Source organism: Ursus arctos, unplaced genomic scaffold (genome assembly GCF_023065955.2).
Source record: "Ursus arctos isolate Adak ecotype North America unplaced genomic scaffold, UrsArc2.0 scaffold_34, whole genome shotgun sequence".
NCBI lineage: Eukaryota > Metazoa > Chordata > Mammalia > Carnivora > Ursidae > Ursus > Ursus arctos.
In genome coordinates, this window is record NW_026623030.1 from 8,460,698 (window position 1) to 8,481,676 (window position 20,979).

At 53.5% G+C, this 20,979-nt stretch overlaps 1 protein-coding gene across 4 annotated transcripts in view; it reads right to left on the reverse strand.

The window, feature by feature from the left end:
* HPS4 (HPS4 biogenesis of lysosomal organelles complex 3 subunit 2) overlaps window positions 1-20,979 on the reverse strand; it is a 25,858-nt gene continuing 4,879 nt past the window's right edge. For all 4 annotated transcript variants that reach the window (XM_044379044.3, XM_026484699.4, XM_026484697.4 and 1 more), the window contains exons 4-14: window positions 20,151-20,294; window positions 16,613-16,720; window positions 16,044-16,160; window positions 14,566-14,660; window positions 12,794-12,866; window positions 11,836-11,872; window positions 11,050-11,146; window positions 9,500-10,424; window positions 4,331-4,463; window positions 3,749-3,857; window positions 1-1,222 (exon numbers count right to left, since the gene is read on the reverse strand). In XM_044379044.3, the coding sequence (XP_044234979.2) occupies window positions 1,051-1,222; window positions 3,749-3,857; window positions 4,331-4,463; window positions 9,500-10,424; window positions 11,050-11,146; window positions 11,836-11,872; window positions 12,794-12,866; window positions 14,566-14,660; window positions 16,044-16,160; window positions 16,613-16,720; window positions 20,151-20,294 (2,010 nt within the window). In that variant the 3' untranslated portion in view covers window positions 1-1,050. The remainder of the gene's footprint in view (window positions 1,223-3,748; window positions 3,858-4,330; window positions 4,464-9,499; window positions 10,425-11,049; window positions 11,147-11,835; window positions 11,873-12,793; window positions 12,867-14,565; window positions 14,661-16,043; window positions 16,161-16,612; window positions 16,721-20,150; window positions 20,295-20,979) is intronic.

A 20,979-nucleotide genomic window follows, 5' to 3' on the forward strand; every position in this document is an offset into this window, starting at 1 on the left:
TCAACAGCATTTTTGGCTGCTTTATTTTTAGCCTTTGGTAACTTGTTTCAAGAAAAAGATGTGGTCACCAACATGAGATGCCTGTTCACCGTTAGGAAAATTATTAACATTGTAGTTTTCAAATGGGATCTCGGGTCCTCCCAGTAAACAGTTAAGACTCTGGTAAGGATTTCCTATTGTGATCCGCAGCCCACTGTCATAACCGTCGCCTGTAACATGGGCAGGAACACACACGAAGGCCACTCCCTTTCACACAGCCGCCGCTGGGAGACAGTTTTGCTTTTGCCCCAGACATTTCGGAACCTCCTAGCTGAGGACACTCACTCAACGGGGGTCAGCTGCACAGCCCACCTCGCACTAAAGGAGCACCCGGTTACCGGTCTCAGCACCCTGGGGCTCAGGGTTACCTCAAAACCGCAGGCTCCCTTGCACGTTATCAAGATCTGCCCCCCGCCCCCCGTGGGTGTTCCAAAGAACAGGCTCCTGGTTTTGAACGTAGTTCCAGAAGAATGCAAAACAAGGTGGTTTTGGCACTGGGGCCCGCCTCCCTGCATCAAATGTCCAGACCTCCTGGGAGGACCGCTCCGAGGAACCCCCACCCGAGGTGCGAGAGTCCCGGTCCAGCTGCAAACAACTCCCATCGCCCCGTGCAGCCCCCGCCTCACACTGTCTGCGGGACTCAGGACAACAGGGTTCTGGAGAAAACACCCACCCGAATGCTCACGGTACTAGTCAAGGCCCCGATGGGAAGAGCAGCGAGACATGCCGGGTGCCTGGGATGCAGAGTGACAGGCACACGGCCAGGCCCTGCCCCTCTTCGGTACGACATGGCCAGTGTAATAAAGCCCTTCATCGCAGGCTCTGGGTCCGCTCAAACCCCAGGCTACAAGAGTTCAAACACTCACATATCCTTATGGTTCCTGAAAAAGGGGGATGTCCCAAGAAAGAGGACGCAGAGGGACCTCTTCTGTTTCAGGAGGCAGAGCTCCCTTTGCTGGTGGTGGAGCTGTGAGGGCCCCCGGGGGAGCGAGCTTCGCAGCGCGGCCCGGCTCACAGCAGGTTCACGCCGTGCTTCAGCAGCTTCTGCCTGGCTTTGCCCGGGAGGCTGAAGGCGCCGTCCTGCGGGCTGGGGAAGCCGGAGCTCCGCGCCGCCGCTGCCAGCTGCTGGAAGTAGGTCTCCTGGGCGGGGCTGCAACAGGCATACACGGCCGTAGAGGCATTCCTGGGGGGGGAGAGAGAGATGACCGTCCCTGCGCCGCTCGTGCCCACCTCCGACCACAGGCACCTCGAGCGGTGCGTCTCAGTGGCCCCGTGACTCTCACTGCTGCAGAGTGCGGCTGCCGTGGCTCGGAGTTTGAGGTCCAGGCCTCAGCACCCGTCACCGTCTCTCTTTCCTTTCCACCTGCTGGACGCTGGGACAGAGCCCGGGGTGGGAACCGCCGCATGGCCGCACCGCTGGGACACCAGCTATGGCAAACGCTCCCATGTGGCCAGGATCACTCCACACACAGCAGAGGTGTGACCCCATGTGACAGACAGGGCCCCAGCGGTGTGTGGCTGGGCAAGGCCGCCAGGCTGACGAGCGTGGACTGTCCGTGGAGGGCGACTGGACAGGTGAAGGGAGGGAGGGCAGGGGAGCAGGCTGTGACATAAAGCGACGGGAAACCTGTCACAGAAGCAGAGGGAGGGATGAGGGTCCCGTGCAAAGGAGGACCCCCTAGGGAGGAAGCGACTCCAGGGCCAGGCAACCAGCTGGTTCCTTGATCCTGCCTGCCTTGGACTATTTCCCCATTGGGCCTCAGTTTCCCCAAACCTAGTAAAAGAGGGTGGACTCAGGGACCACGAGGGCCCCCCTCACTGGAATCTCTGCTTCCAGGCGAGGAGGGAGGAGATTCCCTGGGAGCTCAAGGGGCCAGAAGGGCCCCCCGGCCTAGGTGTTTTGTGCCACTGCCTGGACCAGCAGAAGGAGTCACGGGCCAGTCATCACAGCCACGGAGAGAGGGTGCCGCGGCCTGGTGGTTACAAGCATGGAGCTGGGGTCCCACACCGAGGTGCTGATCCCAGCCCTGTGGCTTCCTAGCTGCGTGCCCCTGGCTAAGTGACTCATCCTTTCTCAGTCCCAGCTGTAAGTCTCACATCTGTAAAAGGGATAGGACAACAGTGAATCCCATCCCTGAGATTTTTTAAGAGACTAGATGAGGAAAATACACATAAATTGCTTAGCACATGGTAAGGGGTTAAGAAATGGTGGCCGCTGTTTCTATCGTTATTAAAATAAGCCATGTAACCCATCACTAAAACAAAACGCTCTCTGACCCAAGGGAAGTGGAGTACCACAGGGCCACGACGAGGGTTGACGGATCACAGGCTGACATTTCACTCATTTCCACCCCTCGCAAAACAGACCCCCACACACCCCAGCATAACGAGTTCCCAAACCCGTGACTGGACACGTTCATCTAGGTCACCGGCCTGGGCAGCTCAGACTTAAAGCTGGAGAAGGCACATTTTCGAGGAAAGATATACTGAAGTATTGGCCGGAGAGGGCACTGGGCGGCAGAGACGCCCGACAACCCAGGTGCGGGGCATTGGCACCACATCGCCGTGATGGCCGAGGCCCCAGGGCACGTCTGTGGGAGTCCAGAGCCCACAGCCCTCCCTCTCGACTGCCCTACCCCACTCCCTTGAGCTGGAAACGTGTGGACAGAATGCGCACTTTAGAATCAGAAAGACTCGGGTTCAAATCCTGGCTCTGCCCCTTAATCAGACTGTGACCCTGGGACAAGTTGCTTATCCTCTTTGTGCCTCAGTATCCTCGTCTGTACCATGAGGACAAAAAAAAAAAATGCCCTTGTCCAAATCATTCCAAGGACAGAGTGGAATAACAAACATACAGCACACCCTCCCCTCCTGACCCTCTAACTTGCCTGATTTTCTCCTACCGGTTTCATAAGGGAAGCATGTAGGGAGAAAAAGTAGAATTCAGTTGGTTAAATAATACAAAGTAATATACTAATTTATAGATCTGTACCTGTGACATGGAGAGGCTTAGGATATACAATAAAGTGAAAAAAAGAACTTGTAGGGGCGCCTGGGTGGCGCAGCGGTTAAGCGTCTGCCTTCGGCTCAGGGCGTGATCCTGGCGATCTGGGATCGAGCCCCACATCAGGCTCCTCCACTGGGAGCCTGCTTCTTCCTCTCCCACTCCCCCTGCTTGTGTTCCCTCTCTCGCTGGCTGTCTCTGTCTCTGTCTAATAAATAAATAAATAATCTTAAAAAAAAAAAAAGAACTTGTAAAACAGTACATCAGCGTGATCCTGTTTTCTAGAAGAAAAACAAAGTAACTAAAATACTAACCACCTCTATTTTCTAAACAAAAAAGAAAACGCCACCACCACAACAAAACCTGTTAGTCTGGTACCCACCAGACTAACCCGTGGGTATCTTCTGGGTGTGTGACGGGTGAGGGGAAGCAAACATTTTACTTCCTAGATTCGGGCCGGTCTGTTTCTGTGAGCACGTGACTCAAGTTAGCGGGCAGCAGTGGCTCTCCGGCATCGCTTCTGGCAAGAGACAGAGGCCCTCTGTCCCATGAGAGGAGGTGATGGTGGGCAGGGGAGTGGATAAAAGGAGGCCTTAAAGAGAATCACTGGAATGTTCCATTTTGTTATGAGTAAGGCTGTGGCCCGGACCGCTGGGAAGGCGGCTCTGGGTGCAGGACTTCGGGAGGGACCCGGGGGACACTCACCTGACGGTCATTTCGTACAGCGCAGGCAGCTGGGCAAAGTCTGAGTGCATGAGGCTGACGGCCCGGAGGAAGCGGCGGTCCTGGGGGGTGGCCGTCTGTGGCAGGTTCGCTTCCGGAAGAGGACACAGAAGTTGTGGGTAGTGGACTCCTTCCCCACCCTCCCCACCCCAAGAGCAGGGGGCTCGGGGCCATGGGTGGCTCGGGGCCATGACTGCAGGCACCCAGGGTGCTGGGCCCTTCAGCTGTCACCAGGTGACAGACCACACACTATCCCTGAGAATGAGCAACACTGGTTTCTGCCCATGAATACCAAAATTTCGAGGCAGACCTTATCACAGATATTTGAACGTGTGTGTGCTCTCTCAAAATGTTGGAGAAACAACCAAAAAAAGACAAATGAGTAAGGAAGTGTTTGCCAGGCGAATTCTAAACTCAGTGGGAGCTGGCTCCCAAGCAAGAAAGCGGCATCCTAAGTGCAGTCCACAACTCTGGGCACAAGCACCAACCCTGGGGGCGCCAGCCCCAAGTCCTCACCCCCACCCCTGTCTAGGAGGCGCCCGGGCCCCACCTGCCTCTCCCTACCGGTCAGCACGTTCTGGATGCGGTCGTAATGCGTGAAGTTGTACGTCCTGCTGGGGGAGGCAGCCGCGTCTTTGGGTAGCGTCTCCTTCAGGTGGACCTCCAGCCCGTTCAGGGACGCCAGGCTACTGTGGTACTGCAAAGGGGAGGCAGACGTAACCTCAGCAGGCCAGTGCTTAGGAAATAATGACCCAAAGAAAATCTGCGTGGCCAACTGATTTAGCAAAAAGGACTCTGCCTGGTGTTTTTACCTGTTTTTAGAGAAGTACTAACTTCCGTCCTTACGTTCTTTTTTTTTTTTTTAAAGATTTATTTATTTGAGAGAGAGAGCGAGCAAATGCGGGGGGTGGAGGGGCAGAGGGAGAATCTGTACACCCTGTACGGAGCCCAATGTGGGGCTCGATCTCATGACCCTGAGATGATGACCTGAGCTGAAATCAAGAGTCGGACGCTTAACCGACTGAGCCACCCAGGCGCCCCTCCCACCCTTAAGCTCTAATGCTTTCCTAAATTGTAGAAGAATCAGAAAATAGAGGTGAACAGAAAAGTTGACAAGGAAGAAGTGAAGAAAAATGGCCCATAATGTCCCCATGCAGGCAACAGCCGCCGCCAGCACCCTGGTAGGTCTTCCTACCGTGACTCTCCCACCCGGGCTGCGTATTTTCACAGCACCGGCGGCCGGGCCCACCCCCAGTGCATCTCACCCGGGCCTGGGCTGAGCCATCTCCCACTGTCTGCCACAAGCTCCCCTCCCTCCGGTGCATCTAGAATGGTACTGTTCTTTTTTTTTTTTTTTTTTTTTTTTTTAAAGATTTTATTTATTTATGTGACAGAGAGACAGCCAGCGAGAGAGGGATACACAGCAGGGGGAGTGGGAGAGGAAGAAGCAGGCTCATAGCGGAGGAGCCCGATGTGGGACTCGATCCCAGTATGCCGGGATCACGCCCTGAGCCGAAGGCAGACGCTTTAACGACTGCGCTACCGAGGCGCCCCTAGAATGGTACTGTTCTTGGAAGGACTGAGAAGCAGGGGTCAGGTGGATTTCTGAGCTCTGTGGTTCAGATGAGGACTCCGGTGGAGCACGGCTGTCTGGGAGGGGAGGCCCAAGCACCTGTACTTTAAAATCACCTCCCACGATGAGTCCTGTGCGGGTACAGCTGAGGGCACTGGCCTATACCTTTTTGTGTAATTTTTTTTATAGAATAAAAATGGGACCAAACCATAAATAATGATTGACGCTCACACTTTGTAGCTTAATGATACAGCACGAACTACCTTCTTTGTCCTTAAACTATTCTTCCGCAATGTCAGAACGTCATTCTCCAGTGGCTGCGTGGTATCCCTTGAGCTTCACATGGGACTTGACCGAGCACATCAGTCACGTCCCGAGAAACTCAGTCTGAAACAGGGCCTCCCCCCGTCCCGGCCCCGAGGCAGCTTCAGCCACAAAAAGGCCACTGTCCCCGGGCTCATCCTGGATCAGCCTCTTTCCTGGCCAGAGGTTCGGGGGCAAGTTATGGAATTTTCTGTGTCTTTTTTTTTTTTTTCCTCATCTGCAAAATGGGACGACTATAGGACTGCTGGGTGCACTAGGTGAAATAAAATATATGAAGGCCCACTGCAAGCGCTAAAAGTGCTCCCTGGGGGAAGGCATTTTTATAGAGCCAAGAAAACGAAAATTATGATCAAAGAAGAGAAATCTTTTTAACGAGCACTTAGGACTTGTCTGTGGAAGATTATCCAACAGCCGTGTAAAAAAAAATACGTGCACGTGAAAAGTACAGAGATGCAAACAGCATGGTCTGAGGTGCGCGTCATGAAGCTGAAATGTTATTATTGCTCGTAGTTTACGGAGCTGACGTGAGTTCTATCCGCACAGATGCTTTCACTGCACGCGTTCATCTTCATGTCCCCAGTGCCAAGCAGGGTGCCAGGTGCACTCCTAAGTAGGTGCTCATTCAACATCTACATACAATGAACAGATAAACGAGCATATCCAATGCCAAGCACATTCACCTTATGGGCTACTCGGTTTAAACCGAGGCGTACAGTAGACAGTCAGCGGACCTACGCCCGGGGAAGATAAGCACAGTATCTCTGGGTCAGATCACCGGTCTGGCCTAACCAACATGGACCTTCACCGATGCTAATGAGCCTATTTGAACGGATGCGTGCGTGTGCGTGCCCATGCCTTCCCTTCAACAGGAAGTCAAACCACAGTCTCACTGGAAGGTTCTGGGCCTTAGGAACCTGGTAACCGTCATCCCTTCCATCCTGAGCTGGTGCCCAAAGGAAGGGATGATGGGAACAGAGTGAGGCACGTGAAAACCCAAGTTCTCCCTGTAGGCACCGAACTCTGCTTCTGGAATCTTCTGCCTAACTTGCACTCAAGATAAAATCACTTAAGCATAAACCCATAACCACAAGATGTTATGTCAGATGACATGTAGACAAGTTTTTACTGGTAACCAATGCCTTCATGCATACGAGGGGTTATTAAACCATGGCCTGTGGGCCAAATCCAGCCAGTGGCCTGTTTCCATATCGCCTGAGAGCTAAGAATGGTTTTTATATTTTTATATAGTTGGGAAGAAAAATCAAAAAGATTCATACTGCAACAGATAAAAATTATATGAAGTTCCAATTTCTGTACCCATAAGTAACGTACTACTGGAACACAGCCTCTACGTTTATTTACAAACCGTCTGTGGCTGTTACTGTACCCCAACGGCGGAGCCGAGTAATTGGGCAAAGCTGAAAATACGCGCCAGGGGTTCCTTTACATTACAAGTTTGCCAACCCCTGATATACACTAGCACGCGTGCGATCCCCACAACCGCCCCAGGAGACAGGAAGCTGGGGTTAATTACTGGATCCTCCAGCTTCTAGTCGGTAGTAAAGCAAGCGGCTTGAATGTGAGTGTGTGCAGAAGAAAGGATGCAGTAGCACACCTTCCACCGGAAGCACTCGGTTCATGGGGAGAGGGGTGCATTTTCATGAAGTGTTTTACACTCATACCCTGGCACTCACCTCAGGCCTCATCTACTGTACACAGACAGCTCGAAGTCCTACTGTAGCAATGAATAATTGATCTGATCGCTGTATTTGAAGGTCAGTGAGATTATCTTGGGTTTTGAGCAGGAAATGATCAGTGGCTCTATGCTGCCCCCTGGTGTGAGCGTGCTGTGTTTTCTCGGAACCATGGGCTACCTCTCCTCGCTGCTCCCGCACCCGCACCCCCACCCCCTTCCATCCAGCTCCAGGCGCCCACCTTCAGCAAACATAAAGAGGTGGCAGTTCATCCACTGAAAGACAAGATGGCAAACGACATGAGGGTCCCTTGGGGCTGTGTAATATGATCAAGGAGCCCTTTCAAAAGGCCCGGTGGGGGGGCTGTGCTTACTGTCCTATCTGAACTGTGGTTTACCATTCTACAGGGGGCCCACTTTTCTCAACAGCAGCAGAGGGTCTGGAGGGAAATCAGGTCAAGTATTTTGTATGCAGTTCCAGGACAAAAAGGCAATAAAAGATCTCTCCCGATTATAAAACAGACAGCCTTCGGCCTGATCAATAAAGCCCGCTCTCCAATCAGCAAGCTGATCAAAATTAGTTACTCCCGACTCCTTTTAGAAAAGAGTTTTTCTCCTTCGTTACACAGCATCCCTTTCCTGGGGCCCACCTCACACCAAACCCTCCTTTGCATGAAAGCTCACGGAGGCCGCTGTCCGGACACGGAGGAGTGGTGTGCGACAAACCAAGGCCGATCGCTCCAGGGTCAGATGAGTGGGGGAGCAGACGGGTGGGGAGACGAGGAACAAGCCAGGATTCTGGACCCTGCACCTTGTGTGGGTCCTGGTAAAATGGGAGTTACGGTGCCCACCCCCAGTGCTGCTCTCAGGCTTGGCTGAGATAGCAGACGTCAAGGCTTGAGCAGCCACTGAATGCAGACTACATTTTAATTTCCTTCCTTCCTCGGGAGCCACCTATGCTATTTTTCCTTTCTCTTTTTTTCTGGGGGGGGGCAAGGTAAACATAGCATATCCAACTTCATTGCATCCAAATGCTGGGCCTTCAAAATAACCCATGTGCAGCTTGGCACGAAGTGGAAGGGGCCACGAGTACCAAGGCTTCGTCGGGAGACGACAGACAGCACTGCAACCACGGGCCCCGTGGTGCTGGCGGAAGAGGGTGGCTAAGTCCCTCCCAGCTGCGGTGAAGGAGGGTGCAGGAAGCAACCCAACCACCACTGGGTGCTGTGCGGTCTGTGGAAAGGGGAGATAAGCCAGCAGGCCTGGAGGTGGGCAGCCTCTCGCCTCGGGGCTCAGCACTAGGGAAGCTGCCTTCCCTCCTCCGTGCTCCAAGGTGACTGGCTCACTCTCCTGCGGGAGCCCTGCATGCTAATAAGATCGCCTTAGAATAATACAGATTTAAGAACAGAAACAAGGCAAGCCCCAGGACACCATTTGCCCTGCAGCTATTTCAACCTGCTGTTCTTCCTGCTACCACTTCCCTGCCAACCAGGCGAGGCTGTTACTATAGCAACTGGGGCTCCAGCATGGGTCTAGGCTCTGAGAAGGTCAGTTCACTGCTCCCAGTGCGGAAAGGGCTGGAATACTCCAAGAGGAGCCTTCTGGAGCCCGTTAGCATTTCAGATGGCCCAGGCCCACTAGGAAGGAGCTTCTGATCACCACGGTTCAGGGGAGGGAAAGTGCAGCCTTCTGGAATACTCCCCACCCAGGCTGTGACTCAGGCAGAGTACAGACTCCAGCCGACACAGAACCTAGAGCTGCCCCGGGGGGAAGGGAGGCCCACGCCCCTGGCCTTGCTCCCCATGTTCACCTGTGTGCTGGTGCTCGTGCTGCCTCTGAAGGGCAGAGCCCGTCAGCACCCCGACACTGCTGGGGGGAGCCAGAGCCCCCCCGCCCTGCACTCTGAGGAAATGGAAGAAGTGGGGAAGGGCCAGAGAACTGGACTTGTGGGACACCTCTGCCCCCAGCACGGTGCTCTGCCCGGACTCGCTCACCCCCACCAAACCCGGGGCGTAGGTACTCCCGTCATCCCCACTGTGCAAAGCAGGTGACCCATAGGGTCACGAAGCCCTGCAGGGTGCTGCAAGGGGAGCACCTACCCCGCCGGTCCCCGCTCCCGGGAGGCAGGTCTGCGCCCACTCACCACCTCCTCGATGGCGGCATCGTCGCCCCGCAGCGGCTCCTCGGCCAGCAGGGACAGCACCAACCCGTTAACGCTGTGGGTGTAGAGGTTCGTTGGCACGAGGCCCATACAGGATGCTGGGGCTGACCCTGGGTCCCTTCTGTCTGCGGAGGGACCGTTGTCGTCCTGAGACTCTGGCAAGGCTGAGCCGCCGGGTGCTGAGCAGCTGTCATGAGCCCCAACACTCCGCTCCACGCCCTGTTCCCCCTCGGGTAGCGCAGTTCCTCTCTGCCTCAAGTCTGAGCAAGGCCATGACCGAGGCCTGCTCGTCCTTCCGGGGAGGTGGTCTTCCCTGGGAAAGGGGGCTTGGCTGCTGTCCCCTGGAAGGTCGTCGTGTTGTTCCAGGGCCCCGTTCTGGCTGAGCATCTCGGGAGTGGATGGGGAGAGGACGCTGCTGATGGCCATGACCACGGGCGGGGCATCACGTGACTCGGGTGCCGGGTCGCCAGAGTCCCTGACAAATTCCTCAAAGCAAGGACCGCCACCATCTGGGGCGCCCGTACTCGGGAGGGCAAAATAACCTGACGATGTTTCTGTTTCCTGAGCTTCTGGAATGTGGATGGCAGACAAGTCTGGTTCCTCCTCCCCCCAGGGCAGATGAAGTTCCTTCACCAGGGAGGAGCCAAGACCAGGACCCTCGTCCCTGGCAGGGCTGTGCAATTTTGCTGGCTTGATGTTCTCCAGATCACAGCCAGGCAAGTGCCCGTTCTCCCCCTTGCCATCTGGCCATGCTACGTCAGGACACGCAGACTCAGGAGTGGCTGCCAACATCCAGGCCGTGGGTTCCACGTGGCCAGTGGCGTTGTCTGTCGGGGCACTGGTGCTCTGAGGGTGCGGAGGCTGCTGGGCCGAGCACTGCTGGAGTCTGGCTGGTGCTGCAGCGGGGCTGGCAGACAAGGCAGACAGACATGAGGGAGGGGCGCCCGGCCAAGTGCGGGGCAGAACACTAAAGAACCGCTTTCCTAAAAGGCAGGGCCACTGGTGACAAGTGAGTGCCTGGGGCCACAGAGCCAAAGAGGCCTTGGCGGTCAAACCACAAGAGTAAAAGGAAGGCAATGTCTGGCTCTCAGGGCTTCACACGGGGTTACTGGATCACCTGTGGGGACGGCAGGGCCTGCTGCGTGACAGCCGGCCCCCTGTGCAAGTCTGCTCTGAGGCAGGCCCTGAACTGCACGCTATACACACACTATTTCCAATTTTGACACCGAGCCCACGAAGTGGGTTATCACTGGGTCTCCCTTACAGATGAAAACCCTAAGGCTCCGGCAGGGAATGGACTTGCCCAACATCACACAGCTGACAGGCGGCAGATCTGGGACTTGAAACCCACACCCATCCCATGATGCCGGCCTCCTGGTATCTACACGCTCGAGTTCCAGATGCCCCATCGACGGCGGAGCACAGGGAAGATGGCATATGGAAAGCTAGGATGTGCAGGGGCTCGTGTGGCTACACCCATGTGGGGGAGTCCCCCCAGCACGGTCTACGAGGATCCCCTGTGGCCCCAGTACCTAGCTGCCTGCTCCCTCGGGAACTCGCGGAGACTGGTGGCCTCCTCTTCAGTCAGGAACACAGGCATGATGCGGACATTTGGGGGTAGCGCTGCTCCTAGAATCACAAAGCAACAGGGACAGGGCTTAGACCTGGGCTGGGGAAGATGGAGGGGCAGTCACAGCTCTTGGGGGAGACGCATCCAACCCACACGCCAGCTCAGAGAGCAGCGCTCTGACACACTCCTCAGCCCAGAAGAAAAGACACAAAACCGCAGTAACAGTTTCCGTGCCCAGCAAGGAAGGAGCCCTCACAGGCAATTTTACTCCTCATGGCGGAGAAAGGTGACTTTTGGGGGAAAGAAAATCTAGCAGTAAAAAAAAAAAAAAAAAAACCCAAAACAGATAAAAGCTGGAAAAAAAGCACTTCCAAGTGACTACACGGATCTGCCCTAACCTGCGCTTCCAAATAAAACAAAATAACCGTCTCAGGGACGGCTTTCTGGCCGCCACCATTTATCTTAGCCCCTCCTAACCAGGATCCCCCAGACCTAGTTTGAGCAGTCTCATAACAATGAGTGAGGAAGCATCTGAAAACAGGGATTTAAAAGGTACATCTGAAATCACGAGCCTTGCGATCAGGATTCTGATGGGCAACTTCGCTCTAAAAGCTCTCGTCTGTTCTCCTAATCGGTGAACAGATGCGATAGCCCATGGGACTGCTTGGCCTCTCCCGTGACATGTGTAGGGGACAGACAGCATAAAAGACCGTGTTCTCAACAGGCAGTGACGCATCTTGCCACTCACCCCGTTCCTGCGGGCCACCCCCTCCTGCAGGTCTCCTCTGCAAATAAACACACACAGAAGTTGGCGCCGGGGACCGCTTTCTCCTCCCGACCCAATCATCAGGACTGTGCCGTGCCATCTGTTCCTGAAACTTAGCCAGGCCCAGAATGCTGGCCCCCACCGCACGCCAGCAGCCAAGCAGATGGAACAGAAGCTCCCCCAAGCTGCCTGCTCACCACCACAGCCGGGGTCAGGAGAGAACCTCCACCCCACACAGGCAGCAGCCCCCCCCCCCAACAAATGCGCATCAGGCTTCACGCTCTGATTGCTGTTTCCCTCCTCTGGGAATGAAAGCGAGAATGCCTGTTACCTTTTATGCCTCCGGAGAACGCATCTGTCACCATATTCCCGCACCTGCCACCGCCCTGGCGTGGAACACACGCACATTCCAGAGCGACAGGTATGTGAACGCCCCGTGAACCTCGTGATGAACGATCTGACCTAAACCAAAGGCTATGCGCGAGCTCTCAGGTTTATTCCGATTCACGATCGAGGTGACAATCCTAATTTTCTCCAAAAACTGGGAATTTTCTCCAAAGAACCTTCCAGACAGTTCAACCAAAGGTTCCAACATAACCCACCAAAACGAAACAAAAACCAAGAACTCTTCTAGCCAGCGTGGCTTTCACTCCTATGAAATGAGGTGGCTTTCTTTCTTTTTTTAGTGGCTCGTTAAAAAAAACTCATGTTTCAAGGTACGTAATTTCACTACAGACAAAAATTCCCCTCCCTCCCCCAAAATCACATATAATTCCATCACCCACAAGCTAACGCTGTTCATCTGAGGCGTATTTTCCTTTAAGCTTATGCACTTTTTAAAATATTTTGAAATCACATTATAGAAAATTCTATTTTTTTTGCTTAAAAATAGATGTTCTGGACAAAGCCTCCCAGCCGGGGGGATGGAGCTTTACCATACCTGGTGCCGAGATGCAGCTGGGTGAATCAGGACCTTGGCCGTGAGAGAGGGCGGGAGCTGGGTGCTGACAATCCTAGGTCACAGGAACGAACACACCATGAGACAAAATACATCACAGGACTCTGAACTGGAAAGATTCCTAACACCCTAACTGGTGAGGATCTTGGGAGGTGGGCGCCTGGGTGGCTCAGTCAGTGAAGCGTCTGCCTTCGGCTCAGGTCATGATCTCAGGCTCCTGGGATCGAGCCCCATATCGGGCTCCCTGCTCAGCTCAGCTCTCTCTCTCAAATAAATAAAATATTAAAAACAAACAAACAAAAACCACAGGATCTTGGGGACAGAGCCAGTGGGAGTTTCAACTGGCAAAGCCCTTTATGGAGGGCACTCTGGCCATTCCTACTGAACTTCAAAATGTCCAAACCCCCTGACCTGCCTTGTACCAAGATTTTGCATGCTGAAGGGTACTGATTCTAGAAAAAAATGGCCAAGTCATTACAGAAATGGGTAAACCCCCTAATGCCCAAAGAACAGAGAGTAGTCAAGGAAATCATGGCATAGCCATAACACCAAAAGGTGTGCAGGATTCTAAGAATGAAGTAGACCAGCATGGATCGATAGAGAAATCTCTACCGCACACGTGGAGGAGCCCGTTTACGGCTGTGGCAAAGATAAACAGAAGCAACGTGCACTGATGTGCCAGAAACACAGGGAAAAGCAAAGGCTGGGCATCCAGATGCTCACAGTGGGTCTGGGCTCAGAGGGACCTGGAAGCTGAGCTCCGTGTCTTTCTGTCTTGGTTCGGCTTTTTTTTTTTTTTTGGTTTCACAATGAGACCCTGTTCACGCATTAGGTGTATGATTTAAAAATACGTAAGCAATGTGACATGAGAAGAGGAGGGAAATATCATGTTTGATGCCATGCCACTGGTGAGCCTGGAGGCACCACGAGCAGGTTCCGAACTGTCCTTGTGAGCAAAGAGGAAAGGCATGACGGTGTGCTGTGCCGAGGGTCACTGGGAAGCAGGGTCTGCGCTGGGCCCTTCTCTGTTCGCCCTCTCATTTCGTTCTTTCCCAGTAGAGAAAACTCAGCAAGCAACCCGCCCGGGGTCACAGGGCCGGGAAGGCGAGGTCAAAACTGGCAACCCAGCCCATCAGGCCCCCAGAACTTCTCCAGCCACACATTCATCCAGCCGTCAGAAAGCTCTGGACGCAAGCAGCAGTCCCCCATGAGGAGAGCTGCCTTGGACCATGCGTGGAGGGGCCCTGAGGCCCTCGGGCTCGCTCCGATGCCCTCCAACTATGTGAAGAAGTGTGCTGAGATCTCGGAGGCCAGCCGAGAGACGGACCCAGCCGAGAGGCAGGCAGGAGTCCGAGCAGAAGCAGGGCTGGCCGCAGCAAGTGCACTGGAGCCCCGGACAGCAGGAGGGCACCGCGGCAGGCCTCCCCACCCCTTCACCTACAGTGTTGGCCTCCGACAACCTGTGGCGCTCTGCGTTAGCATTTGGTAGACTGATTAACTATCAAGGGATGCCCCATGCTGAGACTTAACATGGATCGGTCTAAAACTGCCTGGGACATACTTGCCAATTTCCTGGCTTTGCTGAAAGACAGGTAGGTCCCCTGGGTCAAATCTAAACTACCTGATACTTGCCAAAGCAGCCCTCTTGGAACTGGCCAGGGACAAAGCTCCCCACCCGTGACCTGGAAGTGGCCTGGATGGTCAGTTCTGCGGCAGGGGCACGGGGCGCAAGAGAGGGGTCTGGCGTTACTCACAGTCCCTTGTAGAGGATGCAGCCGGCTAGAACGTGAGGGGAGCGCTGGCAGGTCTGCAGGATGAGGGCTGCCTTCAGCAACAACAGGGGCTCCACCTGGGCCAGGCGAGAAGCAGAGCCACAGATGAGCGTGCCCGCCATCAGCCGGGGCGGGAAGGCAGGGGCTTTATAGGACAGGGGGAAAGTCATAAGCCAAAACCGGGGAAAAGGAGAAGGTGCCACGTGGTACCTTCTGTGTCACATCTTGGGTCTGTATTCCACCTTTCTATACCCAGAACTGTGGGACAATGCAAAATGCCACATGCTTGGCATGGGGGTGGCTTCTGCCGAAGTGGGAAGGTGCGGTGAACACAGCAGATGGCCACTCATAGGGGGCAAGGTAGGTCTCTGCTCAGGAGACCCTGACTCTGATGCTGAGACCAGGAGGCAGCGGACAGGAGAGCCTACCCCTCAAACACAGGCTGAGGCACCAGGTAAAACCACACACCCCCTCCCCTCTCCTCCCTCTGGAATACAAGCCCCACTGCCCCAGAGCTGGCTTCGTGTGGCCTCATAACTCCGTCCCGTAACAGGAAATGAAAACATCCCGGTCTCTCACTCTGAGAAATACTCCTCAGCTCCACGGTCCTTATAAGAAGTCAGTTGCCTAGAAGTCCCTAAAAATACCAGAGAAGGATCTGAACCTGGTCAAGAGTCGCCAGCAGTGACTAAAAGCCGCCTTCCTGTTTCCTGCTGGCAGCTAGGATCTCCGAGCTCCATCGCCATCAGAGATGCTCCTCCCTCACATCCTTGAGACAGTGCCCGGTCCCAGCCGGCCGTTCCGTAAAGCTCTGGGGCCCACTTCGAACATTTGTCCCAACAGGAACCAGGAAAACCTGTCTCCATTTCTAGCCAGAGTCGGGCCACCTCCCCGTCAAAGGGACCCTCTTAGCTACTACAGTGAGACGCGGCCCACACATCTCAGGTGCTGGGGGCGCAGGCGGTCGGTTCTTAAGGGGATACAGCCTCGCGTCTGCCTCTGGCCCTTGCCAGTGAGGGTGTGATGTCCTCCAAGATCAAGGGCACTGAGCAACAGGCAGGGTGGGCGGTCGGGCCGGCCGCACAAGCAGCCTACACATCACTGAATGCAGGGGCCAACGGAACGGCGCTGGGACTGAACGCTCCCCAGCACTCTCTCCCAGACAGAGAGACCTGGTTTTTAAAATGTTATCACTGAGCATTTTTGATGCTGAGGACACAAGTCAATCGTGGAATATCCGTATCGAGAGAGACGGGGACCGTAGATGCCAGAGTTCCACATGTCTGGGACACTAGCGAAATAACACCACCCTCTACTGAGTATTTACTTCGGGCCACTTTAAGCACTGTCTCGTACCGTCTAGACAGTTGTGGGAGCGGACACTGTGACGGCAGTGTGCGGGTCAGGGCAGCGGGCTCTATTCCTTGACATGAAACGGGGACGGGGGGCGAGGGTGTTACCTGAGTTCGGTCCAGGTTCCAGAGGGAACTGAATATCTTGTGCAGGTCGCCGGTGTTCTTCAGAATCTGTTCAATGAAGGTGTCCCATTCGGCGCGCAGGTCTTCCTGAGAGCAGTTCTAAAACGGGAACCACCTGAGGTCAGCGGCTGAGATTCTGCGAGACACACTCTCCGGCGAGGCTCCCTACTCCTACAAAACTCGCTCCTCACGCAGGAGACGGGCCAGGAGGCAGGGCCTGCTTTAAACCTCCTATGCACACAAGACCCCCACCCTCCCCCCGCCTAGAGAACTCAGCCACCACAGACCCAGCGCACGTGCAGGGGGCGGGTGGCAACCGGGTGGCATCCTGCTCTTGCCAACAGTCCCCGGGAGGAGGACGTGGGGACAGACATTTGCAGTGGATGTGACCTGCACTACTGGGGAACAAAGGCATCTGAGAGGGGCTCCAAGGCCCCTCGACCTTGTTGCTAGACATGCTGTATTCACAGCAAAGTCGAACAGCCCCTAGAGTAAAGCTGTGTTCTGGCAACATTGGGTTTGCTGAAGATTCCTCGCTACTGTCTCCATACCTTGTAAGCCAGAGAAACAGGTCCATTGTAAAAATTAAAGACTCCAATGAGCTGATCCAGAAACTGCTTGCAGCTAATGTCAGGGAGCTCCACCGCACAGCCCAGGACCTGGAAAGAGGGAAACCAGAAGATGGGCATTTTCCTCTGCTTTGAGTCCAAGCCTGGAAGCCAGGGGTTCTGCAGAGCTCAAATTCACTGACTCACTGATACTGATGGGTCTACCCCAGGCCCACACTATCCAGCCCAGCTGGTCTTCAAGACAACAAATACTTTTTGTATCCGCTCGTGCTGTCTCACCTGGAATGCCCTCCTTTCTCCCGTCTATTTGTCCACAGCTCTCCCGTCCCCTCAGAGCCTGAGGCAGATTCCAGCACCTTCGCGGTGCCCGTTCTGATCACTCTAACCACTGCTAACCTCTTTTCCCAGCCCTTACATTATCAGGACTGTTATCTGGGCACTGGATGCTTAACGTGGTTTCACTACAAACACTGGACGGGACTCCGACTGCTTCATGAATGGCATTCTCGTCCCTTCAGCTGGATCAAGTGCTTCGGGAAGGGAACTGGCCGAATCATCACACCGTTCTAGAGCCCCAGAACGCTGCCGTGGGGCTTAGTTCCGCAGAAGAGAAACCTGTGCTCAGTGAGAAAGCAATCTGGCTGTACGTTTAAAGAGCCCGAAGAAAGTCTGTATCCTTTGACTCAGTGATTCCACCTCTAGGAATCTTTCCTGAGGGAATCACCAGAAACTTAAGGCAATAAAGAAACCCTGGCAGAGGCAGAAAACAAATGAACAAATTCCCCCTGAATGAAAGCTCCACCGGGGCCAGGATCTTTGCTTTATTCACTGATGTAATCCAAGGGTTTACCACAGTCTGGCACATGGTCAGTGCTTACCTCTTCCCTGATTAATCTACAGATTGAATGCAACTTCTAATCTGAAGCTTTCTTTCAGAAACTGACACACTGATTCTACGAGAGAAACTTACAAAAGACCTAAAAAATCCGAAGTTGTCTTGGAAAAGCGTAAAGCTGGAGGACTTAGACCATCTGATGTCAAGACAGTGTGGTACTTGTACGGGATCTTCCAACAGATCGATGGAAAAGAAGGGAGCCCAGAAACAGACCCCCACTGCAGAGGTCACCTGATGGTCAACAAAGGAGCCAAGGAACCCAAGCGGGAGAGTTTTTCCAACCATGGTGCTGGAGCCACAGGATATCCATAGGGAAAAAGAGGACCTTTGACCTCTATTTCACACCAAGCACAAATATTAATCCCAGATGGGTTACAGAGCTAAGTTTAAAAGCTAAAACTATAAAGCTTACCCAAAAAGTGGGAGAATGTCTTCTCCAACAGGGCAGGGAATGGTTTCAGACAGGATACAGAGAGCAATAACCACAAAGGATAAAATTGGCAAGTTAGACTTCGTTAAAATTAAAATATTCTGGGGGCACGTGTGACTCTTGATCTCCAGGTCATGAGTTTGAGCCCCACATGGGGTGTAGAGATTACTTAAATAAACTTAGAAAAAATTAAAATGTTCTGCTCATCAAAAGACATCATTGAGAAAATTGACAGGCATGCCACAAACCGGGAGAAAATAACCTTTAAAATATATATCTGACAGGGGTGCCTGGGTGGCTCAGATGGTTAAGCATTTGCCTTCGGCTCAGGTCATGATCTCCAGATCCTGGGATCAAGTCCCATGTCGGGCTCCCAGCTCAGCGGGAAGTCTGCTTCTCCCTCTCCCTCGGCCTCTTCCCCTGCTTATGCTCTGTCTCTCTCTCTCTCTCTCAAATGAATAAATAAAATCTTAAAAAAAATTTTTTTTTAATATATATCTGACAAACAGCTGACATGCAGGACACAGAAAGAACTCACAAGACTAAGTAAAGAAAGAAAACCTAATTTTAAAAACCAGGCAGAAACGCTTTGGACGGACACTTCTCAAAGAGAGACAGACCAGTGGTCATTACTATCCTTAGTCATTAGGGAAACATAAATGCAAACGACAACGTGATACCCCTCCACGCGCAGCAGAATGGCTCGAACTGAACAGACGGACAGCATGTGTTGACAAGGATGTGGAAGAAAGAGAAATCTCACACATGGCCGGTAGGAGTGCACCGTGGTACAACCGCTGGGGGAAAAGGTCTGGCAGTTTCTTATGAACATCCACCTACCCTGTAACCTTGCAAATCTACACCTAGGTGTTTACCCACGAGAAATGAAAAGTCATATCCATGAGACTCGTCTAGGAATGCTCCTAGGGGCTTTAGTCTTAATTGCCCCTAACTGGACACAGGTCATGTCTCTAGAAAAAGAAAAGTGAGTACCCAGACCGCTAGATCCAGACAACGGACATTCAGACGATGCTGGTGAACAATGAAAAGGAACGAACTGCTGATACGCGCCCCACGAGATCACACGCACGACAGGAGCCTGCGGAGCGTCCTACACGTCCTATTTCAGTCCTGGGACTTCTAAAACAGGCAAAACTCATCTGCGGTGGGAAAAAAATCAGAACGATGGCTGCCCGGGACTTGGGGGTGAGAATTCATGGGATGTCGGGGAGCTGCCCAGAGTGAGGCTAATATTCTGCATCTTGATGGGCTTCTGCGACACACGGAGCGTTGTTGTCCATCTGCATTAAGTGGTAAGCTCGAGATTTGTGTGTTTCAGTGTATGTAACTCGTACCCCAAAAGGAAAAAAAAGCACAAACCACTACTGAACTCTAATGAGTGTTACGCGCAGTGAAGGACTTGGGGGGGGGGGAGGAGTATACCAGTGTGTGCTATCTTGGCAAGCATTAAAAACTGGATTGCTGGAAGATGAAGGGGCGGATGGAGAGATGTAATAAAGTGACTGTAATAAATAATATCTATAACAAAATAGTAACCACAGAACCTAGGAAGTCTGAGTGTTCACTGTAAAACTCCTTCAACGGTTTGGTACGTGAGAAAATGGTCATCATAAAATGTTGGCAGGCATACCCACAGAGCTGAATATACCCCCTCACTCTTCAGCATTCTTTCACCTCGGAGATCAGGTTTAAAGAAGCGTAGGCATGGGACCATAAGGCCCTAGTGTGTATGGTGCCATCAGCTGTAAAGAAATGGTTTTCATTATTTTTTTACTGGTTCCTTGAAACCTAACATCTATATACCAATGTCTTCGAGTTTCTGGATCATTGACCCGTAAGTATGGGCAGTACAGAGGAGAAAAGACAGAGGTGGAAAACACGAGCTGCATCCCAGACAGAACTTCCACAGGCTGGCTGCAGTCTCTCAAAGGCAATGGGAAAGCAGCCCTGTGCAACGCGGGACAGGTGAGAAATGTGCTGGAGAGCACTCGGTTACAGTGGCACGTGCAGAGAGGGACAAAGGAAGTGTAGACGGTACCACTTCACAGCCCCTGGGGGTGCACAGGGGATCCCAGGCTCCAGAACACCTTGGCGGCACAGCACTCATCACCGACACAGATGAGTCACGGCAGAGGCAACACTGGAGTCATGAGTTTTCGGTCTGGTCAACTTACCCAAAGGAACTCTCCATCCACCTTTACGGCGAACTTCAGCTTCCGCAGACGAACGAGGGCTGGAGCAGAGGCGGAGATGTCAGAGATACAGCGCACGACGCCCGCAATCTGTCCACACAGCAACTCCTGCTGGTCGAGCAGGGTCTGTGGGAAAGCAGCAAAGTCCGGGGCTGGGGAGGAGCTGAAGCTGTCGAACTCATGTGGCATCCCTTCGAGCAGGGGCTGAGGCCACAGCGGACCGCAGACAGCAGCCAACAGGCCAGATCCGGGCTGCTGCCTGGTTTCAGATGGCCTGGGACCTAAGCGTGGTTTCATATTTAAGGGTAGTAATACCAACAACAAAGAAGAACATGTGATGTCGACCTTCCGTGGCTGGCGAGGCCTCCATATTCACTCCTGGGCCCCCTGCCCGGGAGGACAGAACTGCCGCGGAACGTCCACAGCTGCATGCACACGAGGCCTGTGCAGAACTGGGGTTTTGTTCCTAGGACTACAGGCCCATGCGTGGGTAGAAGCAGGAGCCTTTGGTCCTTATTCTGATCCCCTGCAGAGCGCCCAGAGCGGCCTGCATTCATCCCAACTACCCAAGTGGGAGCGTGATCACGTGAGCAAACACAGCCCTCCTAACCGCTCTTAGCATTCACTAACCTGCGGGGCAGCCAGACATCGTGTAATGCAACAGAAAATGTACACACTTATGCAAGAAGTCTTGCATAAGAGAACCGAACTTGAACTTAATCAAGGCTCTAGATCTTACTGCTAGTGTAAAGGAACTACAGGGGAAGATCTGAAGTGACACAGCCAGGCCGGTGACGGGTAGTAAGGAGGG